The sequence below is a fragment of the Sminthopsis crassicaudata genome, chromosome 1, assembly GCF_048593235.1.
Source record: "Sminthopsis crassicaudata isolate SCR6 chromosome 1, ASM4859323v1, whole genome shotgun sequence".
NCBI lineage: Eukaryota > Metazoa > Chordata > Mammalia > Dasyuromorphia > Dasyuridae > Sminthopsis > Sminthopsis crassicaudata.
The window spans coordinates 635,622,980-635,646,089 of NC_133617.1; the positions used below are offsets into that span (position 1 = coordinate 635,622,980).

The 23,110-nt window shown below is 34.0% G+C and overlaps 1 protein-coding gene across 6 annotated transcripts in view; it reads left to right on the forward strand.

The window, feature by feature from the left end:
• IL33 (interleukin 33) overlaps window positions 1-23,110 on the forward strand; it is a 160,199-nt gene that overhangs the window by 126,513 nt on the left and 10,576 nt on the right. For 4 of the 6 annotated variants that reach the window (XM_074282878.1, XM_074282875.1, XM_074282879.1 and 1 more), the window contains exons 2-6: window positions 14,365-14,508; window positions 16,156-16,320; window positions 17,669-17,833; window positions 18,551-18,682; window positions 22,957-23,082. In XM_074282878.1, coding sequence (XP_074138979.1) covers window positions 14,439-14,508; window positions 16,156-16,320; window positions 17,669-17,833; window positions 18,551-18,682; window positions 22,957-23,082 — 658 coding nt within the window. In that variant the 5' untranslated portion in view covers window positions 14,365-14,438. Of the gene's footprint in view, window positions 1-8,989; window positions 9,018-14,325; window positions 14,509-16,155; window positions 16,321-17,668; window positions 17,834-18,550; window positions 18,683-22,956; window positions 23,083-23,110 lie in introns of all 6 variants that reach the window. The other 2 variants (XM_074282874.1, XM_074282876.1) reach the window with 2 other exon arrangements.

The following is a 23,110-nucleotide window of genomic DNA, read 5'->3' on the forward strand; positions in this document are numbered from 1 at the left end:
AATATTCTATCTCCTATTTCCATTCCTTTGCTCAGGCCATGTTGCATGCCTGGAATTCACTCCCCTGATTTTGACTTCTTAGAAAACCTAAACCTCTTTTAAATAGCATCCCAAGTGATAGAGCCAAAATGGCAGAGGAAAGATAAATACTTGTCTGAGCTTTCCCCCAAGCCCCTTCATATATCTTTAAACAATGACTTTAAATAATTCTATAATAGCAGAACCCAGAAAAGACAGAGTGAAACAATTTTCCAGTCCAATATAGCTTAAAAAGACAGAAGAAAAGGTCTCTTGAAATATAGTGAAAGTGGAGGTCTTGGGAACCAAAGAATTCGCAGTATTGGTGGTTGCTACTGAAGCTCTCAACCTAGAGATAGTAAAGGGATCAAACAACTGGTCAGAAGGAGATTACAAAAGTTTCTTTGCTAGCACTGAGGCAGGACTTGCTTGCTTTGCTTATACTTGGATATGGGTTGTAATCATTCTGAGAGTAGGGAGGAGTATTAATTAGCACACCAGTAGAGTAGAGCTTCTCCTCACAGTTCCAAAGTGGAAAAGAGTTCTTGTGGACATTCACAGACTAGAGCATAGGCCAAGATAGCAGAAAACTTCTCTTCTTAGATCATACTACCTTGGAAGAACTAAAAATTTGTAGGTCCCAAAAGTATCACTGAAAACAGCTGCACAAAACTCCTGAAGCTTGGGAGAGGATATTCTCCACCCTGGAAACAGAGCACCACTTTAATAAAGAATTAAAAGTCAAGAGGAAATTAGCAAACAAATTTTGACCATAGAAAATTACTGTGGTGACAAGAAAGACCAAACACACTCAGGACAAAATAACAAAGTCAAAACTCATCTATCTAAAGCCGCCAAGAAAATTGTAGTTTGGACTCTGGCCACAGAAGGATTTTGAAAATCAAATAAGAAAGGTAGAGGAAAAATTGGGAAGAGAATCAATAGTAATGCAAGAAAATCATGGAAAAAAGCAAAGGAGACACAAAAAAAATACTGAAGAAAATAACACCTAAAAACAGAATAGGTTAAGTGATAAAAAGGAAATATAAAAAGTCAGTGAAGAGAAATGCCTTAAAAAGCAGATTTGATGAAATGGAAAAGAAGGTACAAAAGTTAACTGAAGAAAAAATTCCTTAAAAATTAGAATTGAGCAAATGGAAGTTAATAACTTTTATGAGAAATCAAAAAATAATAAAAGAAAATCAAAACAATGAAAAAATATATCATGTGAAATATCTCATTGAAAAAACAATAACCTGGAAAATAGATAGAGAAAAGATAATTTTGGGGCAGTTAGGTGGCACAGTGGATAGAGCACCAGCCCTGAATTCAGGAGGACCAGAGTTCAAATCTGGTCTCAGACACTTAACACTTCCTAGCTGTGTGACCCTGGGCAAGTCATTTAACCCCAGCCTCAGAAAAAAAAAAAAAAAAAGATAATTTTAAAATTATTCAACTACTTGAAATCCATGGTCAAAAGAAAAGAGTTTAGACATCACCTTTCAAGAAACTATTAAGGAAAATTGCCCTGATATTCAAGAAACTATTAAGGAAAACTGCCTAGAACTAGAGAGTAAAATAGAATTTGAAAGAATCTACTTATCACCTTCCGAAAGAGATCTCAAAATGAAAACCAGGGATATTATAGCCAAATTACAGAACTCCCAGGTCAAGAAGAAAATATTGCAAGCAGCCAGAAGGAGACAATTTAGGTATAATGGAGTCACAGTCAAGAAAACAAAATTTATTACCTTCTACATGAAAGAATTGGAGGGCTTAGAATATGATATTATGGAGAGCAATGGAGCTAGGATTACAACCAAGAATCACTTACCCAACAAAACTCTGTATCCTTGAGGGGGGAAATGGATATTCAATAAAATAGAGGACTTTAAGCATTTTTGGTGAAAAGACTAAAGCTGACTAGAAATTTTTACTTTGAAATATGATGCAAAAAGTATAAAAAGGTAAACAAGAAAGGTAAAATATAAAACTAAGGTTAAACTATTTACATTCTTAGATGGGACTTAAAATAATTTTTATAGTATTAGGGCAGCTAGAAGGAGTATAAATAGAGGGCATAGGTGTCAGTTGAATGTGAAGGAATGAATCTTAAAAATAAAATTAAGGGGTCAGAGGGGAATATTGAGAGAAAGGGAAAGAGAAAGGGAGAATGGGGGAAATTATTTCACATAAAAGAGGCAAGAAAAAGCTTTCTACAGTGGAAAAAAAGGGGAAGAAAGTAAGGGAGAATTAGTGAACCTTATTCTCATCAGAATTGGCTAGTAGGGGGCAGCTAGGTGGTGCAATGGATAGAGCAACAGCCTTGAATTCAGGAGTTCAAATCTGGTCTCAGACACTTAACACTGCCTAGCTGTGTGACCTGGGCAAGTCACTTAACCTCAGCCTCAGAAAAAAAGAAAAAGAAAAAAAAAAAGAATTGGCTAGTAGGACAGAAAAGGAAAATGATAAATGTTGGAAAGGATGTGGTAAAAATGAGACATTAATGCGCTGTTGGCAAAGTTGTGAATTGATTCAACCATTATGTAGAGCAATTTGAAATTATGAACAGCTATAAAACTGTGCTTACCCTTTGACCTGGAAATACCATTACTATACCAAAAAAGGTTAAAAAAACAAAAAAGAAAATGAATATTTATAGTAGCTCTTTTCTGGTGGCAAATAATTGGAAACTGAAGGGATGCCCATTGGAGAATGGCTGAACAAATTGTGATATATGATCATGATGGAATACTATTGTGCTGTAAGAAATTATGAACAGGATGCTTTCAGAAAAACTGGAAAGACTTACATGAGCGGTTACAAAGTGAAATGTACTGTATACAAAGTAACAGCAATATTGTAAAATAAACAGCTGTGATCAGCAGGGAGTGACTACTATTTTCAGCAACATGATGATCTAAGACAACTCAACTTATAATGAAAAATGTTATCCATACAAGGGAAAGAATTAATGGTACCTGAATACAAACTAAAGCATACTTTTAAAAGTTTATTTTTCTTGGGGGGGTTTCTTGATTTAAATTTTCTTTTATAACATGGCTATTATGGAAATATTTTGCATGATTACACATGCATAATTTATATGAAATTGCTTGCCTTCTCAATGGGTGGAGTAAGGAGGATAGAAACTCAAAGTTGTTTTTTATTTATTAATTTTATAATTATAACATTTTTTGACAGTACATATGCATAGATACTTTTTTACAACGTTATCCCTTGTACTCCTTCTGTTCTGAATTTTTCCCCTCCTTCCCTCTACCCTCTCCCCTAGATGGCAGGCATTCCCATACATATTAAATATGTTATAGTATATCCTAGGTACAATACATATGTGCAGAACTGAATTTTGTTGTTGTTGTTGTTGTTACAAAGGAAGAATTGGATTCGGAAGGTAAAAATAACCTGGGGAGAAAAACAAAAAAATGCTAACAGTTTACACTCATTTCCCAGTGTTCCTTCTCTAGATGTAGCTGATTCTGTCCATCATTGATCAAGTGGAATTGGATTAGCTCTTCTCTATGTGGATATGAAGATATCCACTTCCATCAGAATATATCCTCATATAGTATTGTTGAAGTGTATAATGATCTCCTTGTTCTGCTCATTTCACTCAGCATCAGTTGATATAAGTCTCTCCAAGCCTCTCTGTATTCATCCCATTGGTCATTTCTTACAGAACAATAATATTCCATAACATTCATATACCATAATTTACCCAACCATTTTCCGATTGATGGGCATCCATTCATTTTCCAGTTTCTAGCCACTACAAAAAGGGCAGCCACAAATATTTTGGCACATACAGGTCCCTTTCCCTTCTTTAGTGTCTCTTTGGGATATAAACCCAGTAGTAGCACTGCTGGGTCAAAGGGTATGCACAGTTTGATAACTTTTTGGGCATAATTCCAGATTGCTCTCCAGAATGGTTGGATTCTTTCACAACTCCACCAACAATGCATCAGTGTCCCAGTTTTCCCACATCCCCTCCAACATTCATCATTATTTGTTCCTGTCATCTTAGCCAATCTGACAGGTGTGTAATGGTATCTCAGAGTTGTCTTAATTTGCGTTTTTCTGATCAATAGTGATTTGGAACACTCTTTCATATGAGTGGAAATAGTTTCAATTTCATCATCTGAAAATTGTCTGTTCATATCCTTTGACCATTTATCAATTGGAGAATGGCTTGATTTCTTATAAATTAAAATCAATTCTCTGTATATTTTGGAGATGAGGCCTTTATCAGAACCTTTAACTGTAAAAATGTTTTTCCAATTTGTTACTTCCCTTCTAATCTTGTTTGCATTAGTTTTGTTTGTACAAAAGCTTTTTAATTTGATGTAATCAAAATTTTCTATTTTGTGATCAATAATGGTCTCTAGTTCTCCTTTGGTCACAAATTCCTTCCTTCTCCACAAGTCTGAGAGGTAAACCATCCCATGTTCCTCCAATTTATTTATGATTTCATTCTTTATGCCTAAATCTTGGACCCATTTTGATCTTATCTTAGTATGTGGTGTTAAATGTGGGTCCATGCCTAGTTTCTGCCATACTAATTTCCAGTTTTCCCAGCAGTTTTTGTCAAATAATGAATTCTTATCCCAGGGGTTTGTCAAACACTAGATTGCTATTTTTATTCACTATCTTGTCCTGTGAACCTAACCTATTCCACTGATCAACCAGTCTATTTCTTAGCCAATACCAAATGGTTTTGGTGACTGTTGCTTTATAATACAGTTCTAGATCAGGTACAGCTAGACCACCTTCATTTAATTTTTTTTTCATTACTTCCCTTGAAATTCTCAATCTTTTGTTCTTCCATATGAATTTTGTTGTTATTTTTTCTAGATCATTAAAATAGTTTCTTGGGAGTCTGATTGGTATAGCACTAAATAAATAGATTACTTTAGGGAGTATTGTCATCTTGATTATATTTGCTCAACCTATCCAAGAGCACTTAATGTCTTTCCAATTATTTAAATCTGACTTTATTTTTGTGGCATGTGTTTTGTAATTTTGCTCATATAATTCCTGACTTTCCTTTGGTAGATATATTCCCAAATATTTTATACTATCGACATTTGTTTTGAATGGAATTTCTCTTTGTATCTCTTGCCCTTGGATTGTGTTGGTAATGTATAAAAATGCTGAGGATTTATGCGGATTTATTTTGTATCCTGCAACTTTGCTAAAGTTCTGAATTATTTCTAATAGCTTTTTAGCAGAGTCTTTGGGGTTCTCTAAGTATACCATCATGTCATCTGCAAAGAGTGACAGTTTGATTTCCTCATTTCCTACTCTAATTCCTTGAATCTCTTTCTCAGCTCTTATTGCCGAGGCTAGCATTTCTAGTACTATATTGAATAGTAATGGTGATAGTGGGCAACCTTGTTTCACTCCTGATCTTACTGGGAAAGGTTCCAGTTTATTGCCATTACATATGATGTTTACTGACAGTTTTAAATATATGCTCCTGATTATTTTAAGGAATAGTCCATTTATTCCTATACTCTCAAGTGTTTTTAGTAGGAATGGATGTTGGATTTTATCAAATGCTTTTTCTGCATCTATTGAGATGATCATATGATTTTTGTTAATTTGGTTATTGATATGGTCAATTATGCTAATAGTTTTCCTAATATTGAACCAGCCCTGCATTCCTGGTATAAATCCTTACTTGGTGTATTATCCTGGGGAAGATTTTCTGTAGTCTTTTTGCTAATATTTTATTTAAGATTTTAGCATCAATATTCATTAGGGAGATTGGTCTATAATTTTCTTTCTCTGTTTTCAGCTTACCTGGTTTAGGTATCAGTACCATGACTGTGTCATAAAAGGAATTCGGTAGGACTCCTTCAATCCCTATTTTTTCAAATAGTTTACATAGCATTGGAGTTAGTTGTTCTTTAAATGTTTGGTAGAATTCACATGTAAATCCATCTGGTCCTGGGGATTTTTTCTTAGGGAGTTGGTTAATAGCTTGTTCTATTTCTTTTTCTGAAATGGGACTATTTAGACTATTTACTTCTTCCTCTGTTAATCTGGGCAAGCTATATTTTTGAAGGTATTTTTTAATTTCATTTAAGTTATAGAATTTATTGGCATAAAGTTGGGCAAAGTAGCTCCTAACTATTGTTCTAATTCTCTCTTCATTAGTGGTGAGTTCTCCCTTTTCATTTTTAAGACTATCAATTTGCTTTTCCTCTTTCCTTTTTTAAATCAGATTTACTAAGGGTTTGTCTATTTTGTTGGTTTTTTCATAGAACCAACTCTTAATTTTATCAATTCAATAGTTTTTTTTACTTTCAATTTTATTAATCTCACCTTTTATTTTTAGAATTTCAAGTTTTGTGTTTGTCTGAGGGTTTTTAATTTGTTCTTTTTCTAGCATTTTTAGTTGTAAACCCAATTCATTGACCTGCTCTTTCTCTATTTTATGCAAGTAAGCCTCTAGAGATATAAATACTGCTTTGGCTGTATCCCACACATTTTGGTAGGATGTCTCATTATTGTCATTTTCTTGGATGAAGTTATTAATTATGTATATGATTTGCTGTTTCACCCAATCATTCTTTAGTATGAGATTATTTAGTTTCCAATTATTTTTTGGTCTATTTTCCCCTGGCTTTTTATTGAATGGAATTTTCATTGCATTGTGGTCTGAAAAGGATGCATTTACTATTTATTTCTGCCTTATTGCATTTGAATTTGAGGTTTTTATGTCCTAGTATATGATCAATTTTTGTATAGGTTCCATGAACTTCTGAGAAGAAAGTGTACTCCTTTCTGTCTCCATTTAGCTTTCACCAAAGATCTATCATATCAAACTTTTCTAGTATTCTATTTACCTCTTTGACTTCTTTCTTATTTATTTTGCAGTTTGATTTATCTAATTCTGAGAGTGCAAGGTTGAGATCTCCCACTATTATAGTTTTGTTGTCTATTTCTTCTTGCAGCTCTCTTAATTTCTCTTTTAAGAATTTAGATGGTGCACCACTTGGTGCATCTATGTTTAATATTGATACTGCTTCATTATCTATGCTACCCTTTAGCAAGATATAATGCCCTTCCTTATCTCTTTTAATTAGATCAATTTTTGTTTTTGCTTGATCTGAGATGATGATGGCTATCTTGCTTTTTTGGCTTCACTTGAAGCATAGTAGATTCTGCTCCACCTTTTTACTTTTATTCTGAATGTGTCACCCTGTTTCAGGTGTGTTTCCTGTAAACAACATATAGTAGGATTCTAGCTTTTAATCCAGTCTGCTAACTCCTTCCTCCTTATGGGGGAGTTTACCCCATTCACATTTATAGTTAGAATGACTAATTCTATATTGCTTGCCATCCTGTCAACCCCTACTTATGCTTTTCTCCTTTCCTTCCCTCTTACCTCCCTCCCCAGTATTAAACTTGTGAGCAACACTTACTTTTCACAGCCCTCCCTTTTTAGTATCCCTCCCCCACCTTAAAGTTCCTCTTCCTATTTTACCCCTTTTCCTAACAATTTCTGTATTCCCTTCCCCTTAGCTTACTCCTTCCCACCCACTTTTCAATGAAGTGGCAGAAGTTTCACCATAAATCAAATATGTCAATTGATACACACTATGTCCATCCCCCTCCTTTCTTTCTCTCAGATATAATAGGTTATCTTTGCCTCTTCATGAGATGTAGTATCACCACTTTACCCTTTTTTATGATATAATTTCCTTTCCACTTCTGGTTTCTAGGACAAATTATACATGTGTTCTTTACATATCTTTATGGCAGAAATATAGTTCTCAATATTTCTTTTTACCTTTTTAGAAATCTCTTGAGTTCTATATTTGAAGATCAAACATTTTGTATAGATCTGTTTTTTTCACCAAGAATAGATGGAATTCATTTATTTCATTAAATGTTCATCTTCTTCCCTGGAAAAGAATGCTCATTTTTGCTGGATAAGTTATTCTTGGCTGCATACCAAGTTCCTTAGCCTTTCAGAATACCATATTCCAGGCCCTTCGTTCCTTTAATGTGGACACTACTAGATCCTGGGTTATCCTTATTGTGGCTCCTCCATATCTGAATTGCTTTTTTCTAGCAACTTCCAATATTTTTTCCTTCATCTGATGGTTCTTGAACTTGGCCACTATATTTCTTGGCGTTTTGATTTTAGGGTCCCTATCTATTTTACCTTCTGTTTCTAAAACATCTGGACAGTTCTCTTTGATAATTTCCTGGAAAATAGTGTCCAGGCTCTTTTTTTCCTCACATTTTTCAGGGAGTCCGATTATTCTCAAATTGTCTCTCCTGGATCTGTTTTCCAGGTCTGTTGTCTTTCCAATAAGGTACTTGACATTCTTTTCTTTTCTTTTCAAAACTTAATTTAGAAAGGTCAAGGTGAACCATTGCTTCTTGGACCATTGCTAATAGTCTTGAGTTTTATTTTGTCAATGGACTTTGATAAGTCCAGAGGAGAGTCTCTGGAGGAGAGACTTTGCCTTGCCCTGCCTCATTTAAATCCACTTCATGGACAAATCAAGGCTTTTCCCTCTACCACCATTGGTCCTATTCAAGGACCAAGAACAAACAACAATAGCAAAGGATTCAACACAAGATCTCTACAAAGAGAAAAGGAATTTCAGAGAAGGTGCTATGAGTTAAACCTATTTCTTATACATGTGCGTCATTACTTGTCTGAATTTCAGCTTAATCCAGTTTTCTGCTTTTGAAGAGAAATAAACCATTCCATCCAAGGATTGAGAAGCTAGACAAATTCCTCCCTTTTGTTTCCCTATAAAACATCATTGAATTGAATTTCACTTAGCTGGCAATAATCAAGTCACACCTTTCATTTCTTTTCACATGAATCAGCCAGTTTCTTATTTCATTAGACCAGGTATTTATTTGATATCCCTAAATAGCCAGTACTAAATGAGTTTCTCATTTTGTCTTTTTCTTCTCACAGGAAGATTTTGCCTCTCATTCCATTATAGGTATGTCATTTAACTTTATTAACTTTACCTCTTGTATGATGACTTTAGATTCATCTTTTAGAGCTCCTGAATTTAAGACAGGGAATAAATATATTTTGGGGACAGTTGGCTGGAGTCAAAATGAAATCCATAGCTATGGAATCATTCTGGGTTTGGAAAAACCACATGACTTGGAGGGACATGCTATTTTCTCTAACATTTGTACGATTATTTTCTCTCTCTCTGGGAAAACTCATCTTATTTATTTAAAAATACAAGAATGATAATATTTGCTTTACATATTATTCATGACTCTTGAGGTAAAAGCACTTTGTAAACTTTAAAGCCATATGCAACTGGAAAGATATTATAGAGACAATATGATAAAATAGAAAGTGTACAAGACAAATGAAGGGGATCTGGGTTTGAATCTGAACTAATTGCAGTCAGGAAGGTAAAATCCATCCTCAGACACTTACTAGCTATGTGACTATGGGCAAATCACTTGTTTGTATCAATTCATTAATCTATAAAATGAGCTGGAGAAAGAAATGGCAAATCACTCTAATAAAATCCCAAATGGAGTCGCAAAGAGATAGACATGACTAAAAATGGCTCAACAACAAACAAAATTTGATGATTACTAACTTTATAAACTAACCAATGACAAGTTATGCATATATAAACTCTTACTTTCCTCATCTGCAATATGGGCATTTAAAAATAGCAATATGGTACAGTAGGAGGAGACCTGGATTTGAAGTCCAAGGAGTTGGGTTTTAGTTCTGATTCTGCTACTTATTGGGGCTAGTCTTTTACTTTCTTAGTTCTTAGTATTTTCATGCATAAAATGGAGGAGTTAGAAAAAATGGCTGCCCTGATTCAGTCTTACAACTGCCTATTTCACCAGGTTGGGATGAGGAGTACCTATAAACTTGAGCTTTCTACAGAAATATGAATCATTGCAATAAGCCCAAAATAAGCCCAATTTTTACCCTGCCAGATATCCTCTAGCATCCTCCCTACTTTTATGTGCTGTCTTCCCTCATTCAATTATAAGTTACTTGATCTATCATTTGTATCCCTAGCATTTAGCACAATGCGTGGTACTAGGCATTTAATAATAAGATTGTTATAGTAGGCATTTAATAAAAGCTTACCTTCTAATATCATAAATAATTATAGACAAATATGTGAAAGACATGAGATTTCACTAGCAGAGGGAACTGTTGGTGTGTGCTGCTTCCCAGTTATGTTCAGCTCTGACCTAAATAGTAATAGAATTCTAAAGAGTTACATAAAGCCCACCATCCCTGAAATCAGGAAGACCTGAGTTCAAATTTGACCTCGGATACTTAATACCTCCTAGCTGGGTGACCTTGGGCAAGCCACTTAACTCCAATTGCTTCAGCAAAACAAAACAAACAAACAAACAAAAAGTTACCTAATGTCCATAAAGATTAAAGGGCTTGCCTGGGTCAAAAGCAAATAAACTCCTTAGGCAGAAAATAGATCTGAGTTTTCCTGAATCCAGAAACTATGGCAGGCTGCCTCTAACTAGCCATACTACAGCAAATATGCTATCCTTTTCTTTCACTTAAGTCTGGCTTGCATAAGCCAGCTTGCATAAAACTCCTGAGCCAGAACTCTTTCCATTGTACCTGACTGATGCCACTTAATTTGAATCAATTCTCTATATATTTTAGAAATGAGGTCTTTATCAGCCTTTCAATGTAAAGCATTTTCCCCAGTTTTTTTCTTCCCTTCTTATCTTGGCTGCATTGGTATTGTTGGTGCAAAATCTTTTTAATTTAATATAATAAAAATTATCCATTTTGCATATCATAATGTTCTCTAATTTTTTCTTGGCCACAGATTCCTTCCTTCTCCACAGATCTGAGAGAGAGACTATCCCAGAGGGAAAACTATTTTTTAAAAAAAGTTGATTTTCAACTTAACTATGCTAATTATATGAAGTGAATTGATTTATTATTAATGTTATCAAAATAATCTTAAATGCATTTTGATTTTTCAATGATCATCAGTGAATATATTATAGGATCCATAGATTTAAAGCTGGAAGAAAACTCTACAGGTTATCTAATTCTAATTTTACACATAAAGAAATTGAAGGTTAAGATTTGAACCTGCATTCCAAATCTTCTATATCATGGATGTATACTATACATAGAATGTTTTCAATACATTTGATAGCATTAATGTGGTAGGTATTAGAAAGAGAGTGAACTGGACTACATAGGAGGAAATGTGCAGCAATTTAATGACCCCAGGCTTCTTCCTGGAATCCAAAATACCATTGCTCATCATTAGAAACACTATTGCTTGGTGGATAAACTGGTAGCATTGAATAGTGGATAGAATTCTGGGCTTGGAAGCAATAACACCTGAGTTAATATTCACCTCTGATACTTCCTGTGTACATTTGTGAACAAGTCACTTTATCTTTGTGTGCCACAGACAACATTCTAGGATTTTATTATGAAATCAGAGTTCTGTTGCAGCATTCCTCAGGGGAGGGGATTTATACACTGTGAGTTTCCCCAGCTGATGAATTTATCACAGATCCTTCCCATATTTGTTTTCTTCTGGTGATATCATATGGGTATGAATCATGAAATATCGTAGTTGTATATATTCAGTCACCCAGAGAGTGGGTGTGAAGATTAAATGAGATATTAATTGTAAAGTTCTTAGCACAATTCCTGGCACAAAGTAAGCATTATTGTTAATTATTCAACTGTGGCAATAAATTGGTGATGGCATATCACAAATGGTTTATTACACAAAGTTATTCAAAAGATATCATCAGAGAATGAATAACTAGAAAAGAAATTAAGCCAATCACAGAGTGAGAGCAATGTATGATAGGAATAACCTTTGTGCTCTATTTATATTCATCCAATGTCAAGAAATCAAGATTTTCTATCTTTGTGATCCCCATTATTCCCTTTCCTAGCGATGATTCCCCTATATCTATAATCTCCTCTATTAGAATAATAGTAACAATAATCATAATAATGATAGCTAGCATTTATGTGATGCTTCGATGTTGGCAAAATGCTTTACAAATATTATCTCATTTTATCCTCATAACAATCTTAAGAGATAGATGCTATTATTAGCCCCATTTTATAGATGAGGACAGTGAAGTAAACAGACTTTAAGTTACTTGAACTTGGACAAGTTCAGCAGCCAGCAAGTATCTAAGATCAAATTTGAATCTGGTATTTCTCCTTCCATTGATATCCACTACTTGATTACTCTGTATGTGTAACCTCCTTGAGAATGGGGAGTATCTCACACATAAACCCATTTCATCAGAACTTGACATGATGACTGGCAAATAAAAAATAATTAAATGCTTTTTAATTCATTTATCAAGAAGGCTCCAAGTGTGTTGAGTGCACCATCTATATAAAACAACATGGACCAGTGCCACAAAAGATGAAAAATGGAGGGGGTTTGGACAAAATGTTCTATAAAGTCACTTTAAAAAGTTTAATTTTGCTAAATTTTCCCTTATCTCCATTTTCTCCTTTATATGTCTGTCCTTTTAAAAAGTCAGGAGAAGGAAAGAATGTAGGGAATGCTTTGATGAGTTATTAGGGATGGGGCAATCAGGAAATGATTAATAATAGATTAATATTTGTGACCTAGGAGAGAAAAATTTGCTCTCCACCCACTGCCCTTCCCTATGTTGCTGAGTTTTTCATATTGATTACATGAATATAAACATTGTAAGAAAAGAAATGAAAAACAAACATTTGTCAGAACATATGCTTTTGGAATTTGACCCATCATTGTAGTGAAAATTTTCCTATTGGGAATAAAATATTTCTACAAACATTAATGAGATACATTGTTATATTCCAAACTCAAATGTTTCTTTTTAGTTATTCCTCTCATAAAGCTTTTTTCAAAGATAATAATAGCAACAATAGAAATAATAGTAATTATTACATAGTGCTTCAAGGTTTGCAAAGTACTTTGCATGTATTATCTCATTTGTTAATATAATTAATAGTAATGATAATCATTGATATTTATATCATTCATAGTTTGCAAAGTGATTTCTATAACATGATCTCATTTGATCCATCCACCCCAAAATCTGTTATGTAAAATTAGTGCAAGGATTATTATTACCATTTTTTAGATAAAAAAATGAACCTTACAGAGGGAAGTGCTCAATTTGGGTTTCTCCATGAGAAAGTAGTGAAGCTGAGATGGCCCTAAAAGCATTCCAGAAGTGTGTAGAAAACCATGCAAAAGACTCACCAAAAACAATTGAAAGTGCATTCTAAGAATACATGAAAAATGGAGTATTGATGTAAGGAAAAAATGTTAATTCAATAAGGAGCAAGACAAAGAATAAAAAAAAAATAATATGGAGTTATGTTGTTAAGGAATGACTGTTACATTGGTATTCAATGTTCTTGGGATCCTATAAATAGATAATTTTTTTCCATACATAATTTGATTCTAAATGGCTCACTATTGCCTGCCAAATAGAGTTCACAGTTCTCTCCTGGCACCCCTCCCCAATCTGGCAAAACCTTTCTTTCTAGCCTTACGTCATGATGTGTTTCTTTCTTGAATGCAATCTATGCTCCAATCCACTGGGACTTCTCTCTAACATATGAAACTTCCTCTCTCTAGGAGTGTCTTTTCTCTTGTCTATCCCAATGGATAGACTGGCTTCCTATTGCCTCTTAAATTCCTAAACTTAATGAAGAAAACCTTCTTTGAAATCCCTGCAGAAATAATCTCCCTCCACCCAATGCCAGCCCCATCTCATATAGCTCCTTGGTTTGTTTTTATGATGTAATAGTCATGTAATATTCTGTTTGAATTATCTGTATTTGCATATTAATGCTTAACTACACTATAAGCTACATAAAATGTGGAACCATGATTTATATAAGTTTTATATCTCTTTCATCCATTAGCAGTGTTCTCAATGCATAAAATTAGCTTTAATAAGTGAATAAGTTAAATGGTTAGGGCAGCTAGATGACATATTTGATAGAGTGCTAGGTCTGAAGTTAGAGAGACTCATCTTCCTGAATTCAAATCCAGTAGTAGATACTCACTAACTCTGTGATCTTGGGTAAGTCACTAACCCTATTTGCCTTAGTTTCCTCATTTCTAAAATGAGCTAGAAAAGAACATGGTAAGCCACTCCAGTATTTTTGCCAGAAAAATCCCATATGGAATATGAAAGAGTTAGAGATGGTTGAAATGACTAAACAACCAGAACAACAAAGTTAAATGGTTACTCATTTCTTAAACATCAACACCTACCAAGAAAGAATTCTAATTTTCCTTTCTTTCCCCACTACACCAGAACCATAATCAAGGAATCTGACATCATTATACAGCTTTTAAACTCCAAAGAGACCAAAACATTTTAGATTGAAGATGAAGCATCTAAATGGAAAGCAGAAAAACAAAACAAACAAAACAATGAAGAAAACTTCCCAGAAACCAGGTAAGGATGTCTCATTTTCTAAATCATTATTTTTATCTTATCTGTTATCAGAATGTTTTTCATCCCATGTTCATTATGAGAAAAATGATTAATTTCTTTTTATATTAATAACCAGTTTTATACAAGGAACCCAAAGATCCTCTTTTTGCTCATTCAAAGTCCTGCCTCTCTAGGACATTTCTAACCTTACTCCAAAATTCACCCCATCCAGACCATCTCATCTAGGTAGAATTCTTATACAACCTCACCGTTGTTCAACTTAAGAGAGATTGGATGAAGAATAGATTTTGTACTGATTGTTGCAGGCAGAATGATCTAGGAGTGCTGACATGATCAAAGTCACATCCCACAATCCCTTGATAGAAAAAGCTCACCTCTCGTCATAATATTCATTCTTTCCTTAATTGTTGCCCGATCAGGGACACCTCCTTTGCAAAAGATATTGATACACTCAGTGACCTCCATTTGGGGTTTTCGATTACAAGACAGACCACTAGCCTTAATTTATTGACTATTTGTTAGCCTAATCAATAAATTGATTCTTAATTGCCCAGCAATTCTATCTCTCAGGTTTTTCATTAATCTCAAAATAAAATTAGTTAAAAGAAACATGACTACAATACTTAGAATAGACCAGGAACTCATGGTTATTCATGAGGTAGCAGTTATGGGCTTTGGGTTGATTGCGTCCAACTAAATTTGGATTCTCTGAAAGTATTCAGTATTTCATAGATGCTATCCTCTTCACTAAATCTTCTGTAATCCCTTAATTTGAAAGTGGCTTTTTCTTTCATAGCACTTTGTTAGTATATCTATTACGTATTAACTCCTTCAACTTTATTTTATTGTTATTTGCATGTAACTTCTACAAGACCATGAAGTTCTTCAAGGAAAAGAACCACGGCATATATTTTTGTATCTCACTTCTCATTGATTATATGTGTAGTAAGAAATCAATACATATTTGTCAAATTTCTATTTGAATTTTAACTGAATATTTCATTTCTGCTAATAATCCTCAAATCTAAGTAGACATTCATTGGAAACTTCACATAATTGAATTGTACTTTTTTTGAAAATGAGATTAATGGTTTGCAAGTAAATAGTTAAACTTAATCAGCTGTCTAATGGAAAGAGATCTGGACTTCTTAGAATCAGGAAAAACCCAGACTTGTAATTCTGTCTCCTCACATTTTGAATCTTAGATTTAGAGATGGGGAAGGGGAAATCAGGGATCACTAAATCCAGTCCCCCATTTTATAGATAAGTAAACTGAGGCTCAAGTAGGGAAAAATACTAAGTTCAAGGTCACCAATATTAGTATCTGAACTAAAATTCAAACATAAGCCATCACATCACCATTAAAATGCATTGTCTCTAGCTATTTGACGAGTATTAAGTCACTCAATCTCTGTTTTAATTTTCCTCATTTGTAAAACTGGTCATAAAAATATCATCAGGATTTATCCTACAGGCTTGTGGTTCAAAAGCAGTAATGTGGTTACAATGCCTTATAAACCTTAATGTACTATATAAATGGAATTATTATAATTAATAATAATTATTAATGAGTGTAAGAATGATGTTATTAGCTATTGTATAATAATAAATACTGTCTCAACATGATCTCTTCTGTGTCTTATTCAGGATTCTCAAATTCTGGAAAAGACTATCAGATTGTATATAAGCATTCACGTCCAAAATGCATCGTGGAAAATGAAACCTCAATTATCAGATATGAAACAAGACACTCCCAAGTGAAAAACATACAGTCTCCTAATAACCAAAATATACTTAACAGTTTTCCTTCAGGTATGTTCTTTGTAGACTCTGTGCTATAATGGAGAGACTGCCAGGTATGGAATCAGAAAGCATGGGTTTTAATCTGTTTCTGCAACTTAGTACCTGTAAGCTTTCTCCACTCTTTCTCCACTCTGGGTCTCATTTGCCTTATCTAGAAAATGAAAGAGATTGGACAAAATTATCTCAATGGTTCCTTCTAGCTCAGAATCCTGGGTATAATTTGTCTTTTATTATTTCTCCCTAAGAAAAATGAGATTCGATGCAGAGAATAGCAAGAATTCAAAGGAACTCCTCCCTTGTTTTTATTACAAGAAAAGAGAATCCCTCACAATGTAAATAAATACAGAAAAATAATCATTTAAACTGTATCATTGCCATAAATTCAAAAAAGATGAAAAAAGGTGTTAGGACAGTGCCCCAGAATGCTGACTTTTTTGACTTTTCAAAAAAGATCAACAAAAAATTAAAAATTACTCCTATGAAACATAGTAAAGACAAATCAGCAGAATCCATAGAAAGCAAACATATACATTAAAAAATAGGGGACCCCAGGTTGAGAATGTATAAAATTAGGTGGTAGAAATCTTGCTTTGATTTTCAGTGCATGGTGAGCAGGTGAGTACTGAGGTGACGATTATTTAGAGGGGGGAGGGGAAAATCTTAATTTACTTCAAAAATTTTGTTTTTATTTCCTCCTCAAAAATGATGGGCAGGGGAACTCTATGGAATATTCAAGGGATGAAAAATTTATCAATTCTTGAACATATTCCTTGGGTTTATGAGAGAGAACTTCAGAATAAATACATGTAAGAAACACTGCCTGAGCTGTCTCTGAATGAATTTATTATTATAGAGTTGTTGTTTTTGTTGTTGTGGTTCTCATTGTCCTTGCTATGTAGACAGGTAGAAAGGAAAGAGGGAGAGAAAGGAAGAAAGAAGAGAAAAGAAGGAAGGAAGGGTGGAAGGCAGGAAGGGAGGGAAAGGGAGAGAAGGAACTGTATTGCTCAACTGGAATTGGCTAGTTGGCTTCTCAGTGGGGCAGCCACTTTACCAGTGGTTTGTTCTTTCTGCTCAAGTAGGACCACAACTTCAAGAAGGTGATTCCATGACTTGCAAATAAATTTGATTTAAGTGAGGGGAAGGCTGTGCAAAGTCACCAGCCTCACTTTGTTCTTCCGAGCCATCTGGGTCCAGTGACAAGATCTAGATTTTGGTGTGAACTGTCTTGGGCAAAGAAAATATATGCTAATTTACAAAATGATCATAGGAGAGTAAATGGGTGTAGGAATGGGGTCATTAGCTATTGTGTAATAATAAATACTGCCTCCCAACATGAACTACTTTTTGTCTTGTATAGGATTCTCAAATTCTGGGAAAAGCTATCAGATTTATTATATGATTTTACGTTCAAGATGCATTGTGAAAAATAAAACCTCAACTATCAGACATGGAAAGAGACGCTCCCAACTGAAAAACATAGTGTCTACGCCTGAGGAAAGATCACTTAAGAGTTTTTCTTCAGGTATGTCCTATTTTTCATCTTTCAATTATTTATTGATTTAGGGACTCTATGCTATAATGGAGAGACTGCCAGGTATGGAATCAAAAAACATGGATTTGAACTTGTTTCTGCAACTTACTATTAGTGACCTTAGGCAAAAGCATTTCTCCACTTTGGGTCTCATTTAGTGAGGGGATATGTGAATTTACTCCAAAAGTTAATTTTTAATTTTCTCCTCAAAAATGACTGGAAAGTGAACTTTGGAATATTCAAGGAATGAAAAAAAATTTCCCAATTCATGCTACAATTAGGGCTCTTAAACATGTTCCTTGGGTTCATGGGATAGAATCCCAGAATAAATCCATGTAAAAAACACAGCCTGAGTTTTCAAATGCCTTCATTCTCATAGACTTCTTCTTTTTGTTGTACTCAATTGTGGAAGAGGATCATGACATCAGGAAAGTGATGCCATGAGAGGCAAAGGAAATGGATTTAAGCGTAGGAGGGCTGTACAAGGTCACCTGCTTCACTTTCCCCTCCAGAGCCATCTGGGGCAGTGGCAAATTATAAATAAGTATATATGAATGTCTTATTGGCATCTACCTTCTTAGCCAAAGGAAAAACTCATACTAATTTGCTAAATTGATACAGGAGAGTGAAGGGGTTAGGACTGAGGTTATTAGCTATTATATAACAATGAATAATGCTGCCCACTAAAATCAATTCTCTTTTGTGTAGGAATCCCATATTTTGGAGAAAGCATTATGAGAAATAAAGTTGCACTTGGCCATCATGAAGTGAGAAGCTTGTCAGAGGAAATCCGACTGAGTCCTATTACTATGGAAATTTCACGCAATAGTTGTCCTGAAGGTATTTCCTGTTTTTTACCTTTCAATTATTTGTTGATTTAAGAACTTTGCTATAATGGAAAGGCTGCCAGGTATAGAACTTATTATCTGTGACCTTAGGAAAAAATCATTTCTCCACTCTGAACCTCAGTTTCTTTATCTTGATAATGAAAAAGGTTGGATAAAAATATCTTAATCTTTTCTAGCTCTGAATCCTTCCTATAATTTGTCTTCTATTGTTTCTTCCTAAGAAAAATGAGAGATCCTACTCAGAAAGTAGCAAGAATGTAAAGGAACTCCTCCCTTAATTTTGTCACAAGAAAAGATAAAAAAAATCCATTATAGATAAACACCAAAAAAATAAACATTTTAATTGTATTATTGCCATAAATTCAAAAGAGAAGAAAGGTGATAGAACAGTGCCTCAATATGCTTTTTTTTTTTTTGAAAGGCAACAAAAAAATTTAAAATAACCCCTATGGGTTATATTATATATATCCCTATGGGATATAATAAAGATAAATTTTTAAAAATCAATAAAACTCATAAATAACAAATTTATAGATTAAAAAACAGAGGAAACCCTTTTTTAGGATATAGAAAATTAGGTGCTAAAATTCTTGCTTTGATTTTCAGTGCATGATGAGCAAGTGGATCCTGAGATGATAATCATTTAGAGGGAATGAGGGAGAGTCTGAATTTATTTCAAAAGTTCTTTTTTTTTTTTTTTTTTCAAATTTCCTCCATAAAAATGATGGATAAGAAAATTCTGTGTAGTATTCAAAGGATGAAAAAAATACTCTCTTCAACTTAGGGTCATGTTACAATTGGAGCTCTTAAACATGTCCCTTGGGTTCATGGGATGGAATCTCAGAATACATATCATGTAAGAAACACAGCCTGGGAACTCTCTGAATGCCTTTATTTAAATAGACTTAGAATTTACTAGAAACTGATCTCCTGCTAATGGAGAGTGTACTAAGCACAGCTACTATGCATAGGATCAAGGGAAGAAAAGCAGAGACACAATACCTTGGTCTCCTGTCTATTTTCCCAGAGATTAGTGAGGAGGGGAAGAAACACAGACATTCCACATTGGAGAGATTTCCCTGAAAATCTAGACATAAATGTAATCTCCCAAGAAGGTCATCTGGAGTATATCCTTACTCTGCATAAAACTTAGGGATGGAAAAATGATGATGCATGTATGAGTCTTTGTAACAGCCAGTGAAGACAGAGAGTAGTGCAAACATTTTTATTCTTTTTTATAGATAAGGAAACGAAGTGCCTGAAAGTTCAAGTGATTGCCCCATGATCACATAGCCAGTAAATGTTGGGAATAGGACTCAAGTCTAGTCTTTTATTCCTGTACTAGCTTTCTTCCCACATGTAACAACTGTATGACCATGTTTATAAAGGGTGTGGATTGTGGGAAGTACCCATTCTGATTTGTACTGGGGTCACTAGCCCCTAAAAATGACTCTGGATCCATGTTCTCTTCGAGGGACAGATTATATAGCTTGTGACTATAGTTAGAAGTTCCTTAGAGCAAAGGGTAAAGTTTTAAAGCAGCCTCTTCAGACTATGGCTTCAATAGATGTATCATTCTTTACAACCATTATACCAAAACAGATTTTATTAAGGAATGGAGAAAAAGTCAATATTCTTTGGGTTTTTTATCTCCCCGTTAAGTTGAGTTCATTAAAATGGTCATTAATATTGGGGACCGATAGTATTACATAGTCATAGAACAGAGAAGTAGAAGGCACTCTGGAGATTCCCCAAACCCTTCATTTTAGAGATAAATAATTTTCTCATTCTTTTTATTTATTCACTTCCCACTTATTTCTCAGTGTTTTGAAGTCTGGCTTCCAACTTTACCACTCGCCTAAATTCCTCATTTTTACATCACCACCAGGGATATGTCAGAGTCCATTTAATTCAGCTCTAGAGAGCTGTTCATTAATTTTTTTTATGTGAACATTTACATCAGAACATTAGTCATGTGGCACACAACTTGAATATGGGGTCAGAACATGTCTCCCATGGGGAGGGATTTTTGATTTCCTCTGCTGATTTTTTTTAATCCCCAGAATAGTCTAGTAAAGAGAGGAAGCATATGTCAAAGTCAGTAAGTTTCAAGGGCCACCTCTGATATATACTGGACAAATTATTTAACATCTTAGTGCCTCAAGCAACTGTAGAACAGTGGCTGAACTGCATCCATCATTGAAAGTGCCCAATGAAATAAGTTCCCTCTTCCCCAAAAAATATTCCCAGGGCCTAGCACAGTTAGAAAGCACTTAATAAATGTTTGTAACCAAGAATAATATATTTGCCTCAGTGAATGTGAGCAGGGTTCAATATATTGCTTAATATATTATCTAGATTGAGACATACAATTAGATGAATATTGGATCAGTTTATACTAAATAATAGTGAAATTTTATATAGCACTTTAAAGTTTGCAACGTACTTTACAAGTATTATCTTATTTTATCTTCACAACAATCCTGAGAGGCAGGTGCTATTATCAATTTCCATTTTACAATTGAGGAAACTGAGAAAGAGGTTAAAGTACTTGCCCAGAGTCACATAGCTAGGAAGTAAATAAGAGCAAATTCCAGATCCAGCACTCTATCCTTTGCACCACTTAGCTACATCATTAATTTTGTGTAGATGTGTGTTTCTTTAATGGCTACTACAAATAGACAAGCTGACTCCAGAACTGAGTAGAAAGAAATCAAATTGATTTAGAATGGAAAAAAATGCACAGTACTTTCATTAAAAAATAAATTGTTTATAGCCACAGAATTACATTTCTTTGACATCAGTATTCTGTTACCAATATTACATGTATCGCTTCAGAAGAATCAACACAAGTAACCCATCAGATAATGGAAAAAGTGTAAAAGGCATAAAATTGTGCCATTACCACAGTAGGCTTGAAGTTCAAAAGGGGATGCTTTAAATACATTATCAAAGCCATACATAGTAGGAAAAAGGAGGTTGAGGCAACAGATGAAAAGCCTGAGCTGTACATTGTGTAACATATTAAAAGAACAAGAGAGAGTGCTCAATACATACGATAGAAGATTTGGAGAAAACAAAGGAAAATTGTTTTGTTTGAAAAAGAATAGAGAGTCTGTGATCTATCATTATAACTCTTAAAATATTATTTATTATATAAGAGCAGTAATGAACTGAATCAATTACATCCAGCAAAAGAACTCTGGGAGATGACTATGAACCACTACATAGAATTCCCAGTACCCCTATTTTTGTTCACCTGCATTTTTTATTTCCTTCACAGGCTAATTGTACACTATTCAAAGTCTGATTTTTTTTTGGTACAGCAAAACAACTGTTTGGACATGTGTACATATATTATATTTAATTTATACTCTAACATTTAACATGTATTGGTCAATCTGCCATCTGGGGAAGGCAGGTGGGGGAGAAGGAGGGGAAAAATTGGAACAAAAGGCTTGGCAATTGTCAGTGCTGTAAAATTACCCATGCATATATTTTGTAAAAAGCCATATTTTTTTAAAAAAAGAAATGGTATTTTCCAATGTTTTCAGAAATTATTAAATATTGAATTGAAGAATGGAATATTGCCATCACCACTAATAAAATATAAAAAAATAAAAAAATATTATTATATAAATGATACTATATGTGAGTGATCATTGTGTTAATTAAATCATGATTCCTTCAAAGGATCTAAGTTATATTTTCAGTTATTTCAGATGAAATCACCAGTAAGAAATATTAATAATCCATACCCCCTAACACCCTCAAGCAACTCATCACATTACCAAATTTTTATCCTCATGTTTGAGATAAATAAAAGCTTATCAATAAAAGACAATTTTCCTTACAATAAGTAAGTGAATAAGCAAATAGAAATTAATATTGGTTGAATTAAGGAATCTGAAGCTAATAAAAAGGAAGTGAATGCTCAAGATCACAAGGCAAATAATTGTTAGAACTGAAACTTAATTCCAGATCTTCTGGCTCTATATCCAATATTCTTTCTAAGTAGGAGCCCCCAAGTGAATATTTAGGGGCTCTTGGGTCAAGGAAGACATCTTTGCAAAGTTTCCCTCAGGAAGAGAGTATGGAATCTGAATTTATGACAGTAGCCTTCACTGTTTACTAACAGCCTGAGGTTTCCACTTCTGGATGACAAAAAACAAATAAATTTACTATATCTCTACTAATTTAAAAAAGGAAGAAATCCTCACACAATAATAATTCATGGAACTAAATGCCTTTTATGTTTAATTACAGTGGAATTTAAGTGTACAAGGCAATTCACTGGCTTGAACACATCCAAAAATAAGGCTGTCACTTTTTTTTTCGACGATGGAGATTTTGAGATTTCTGTCCAAGACTTATTTGTAAACCAAGAGCGAGGTACAGTATCTTGTTTTATCTAGAATTA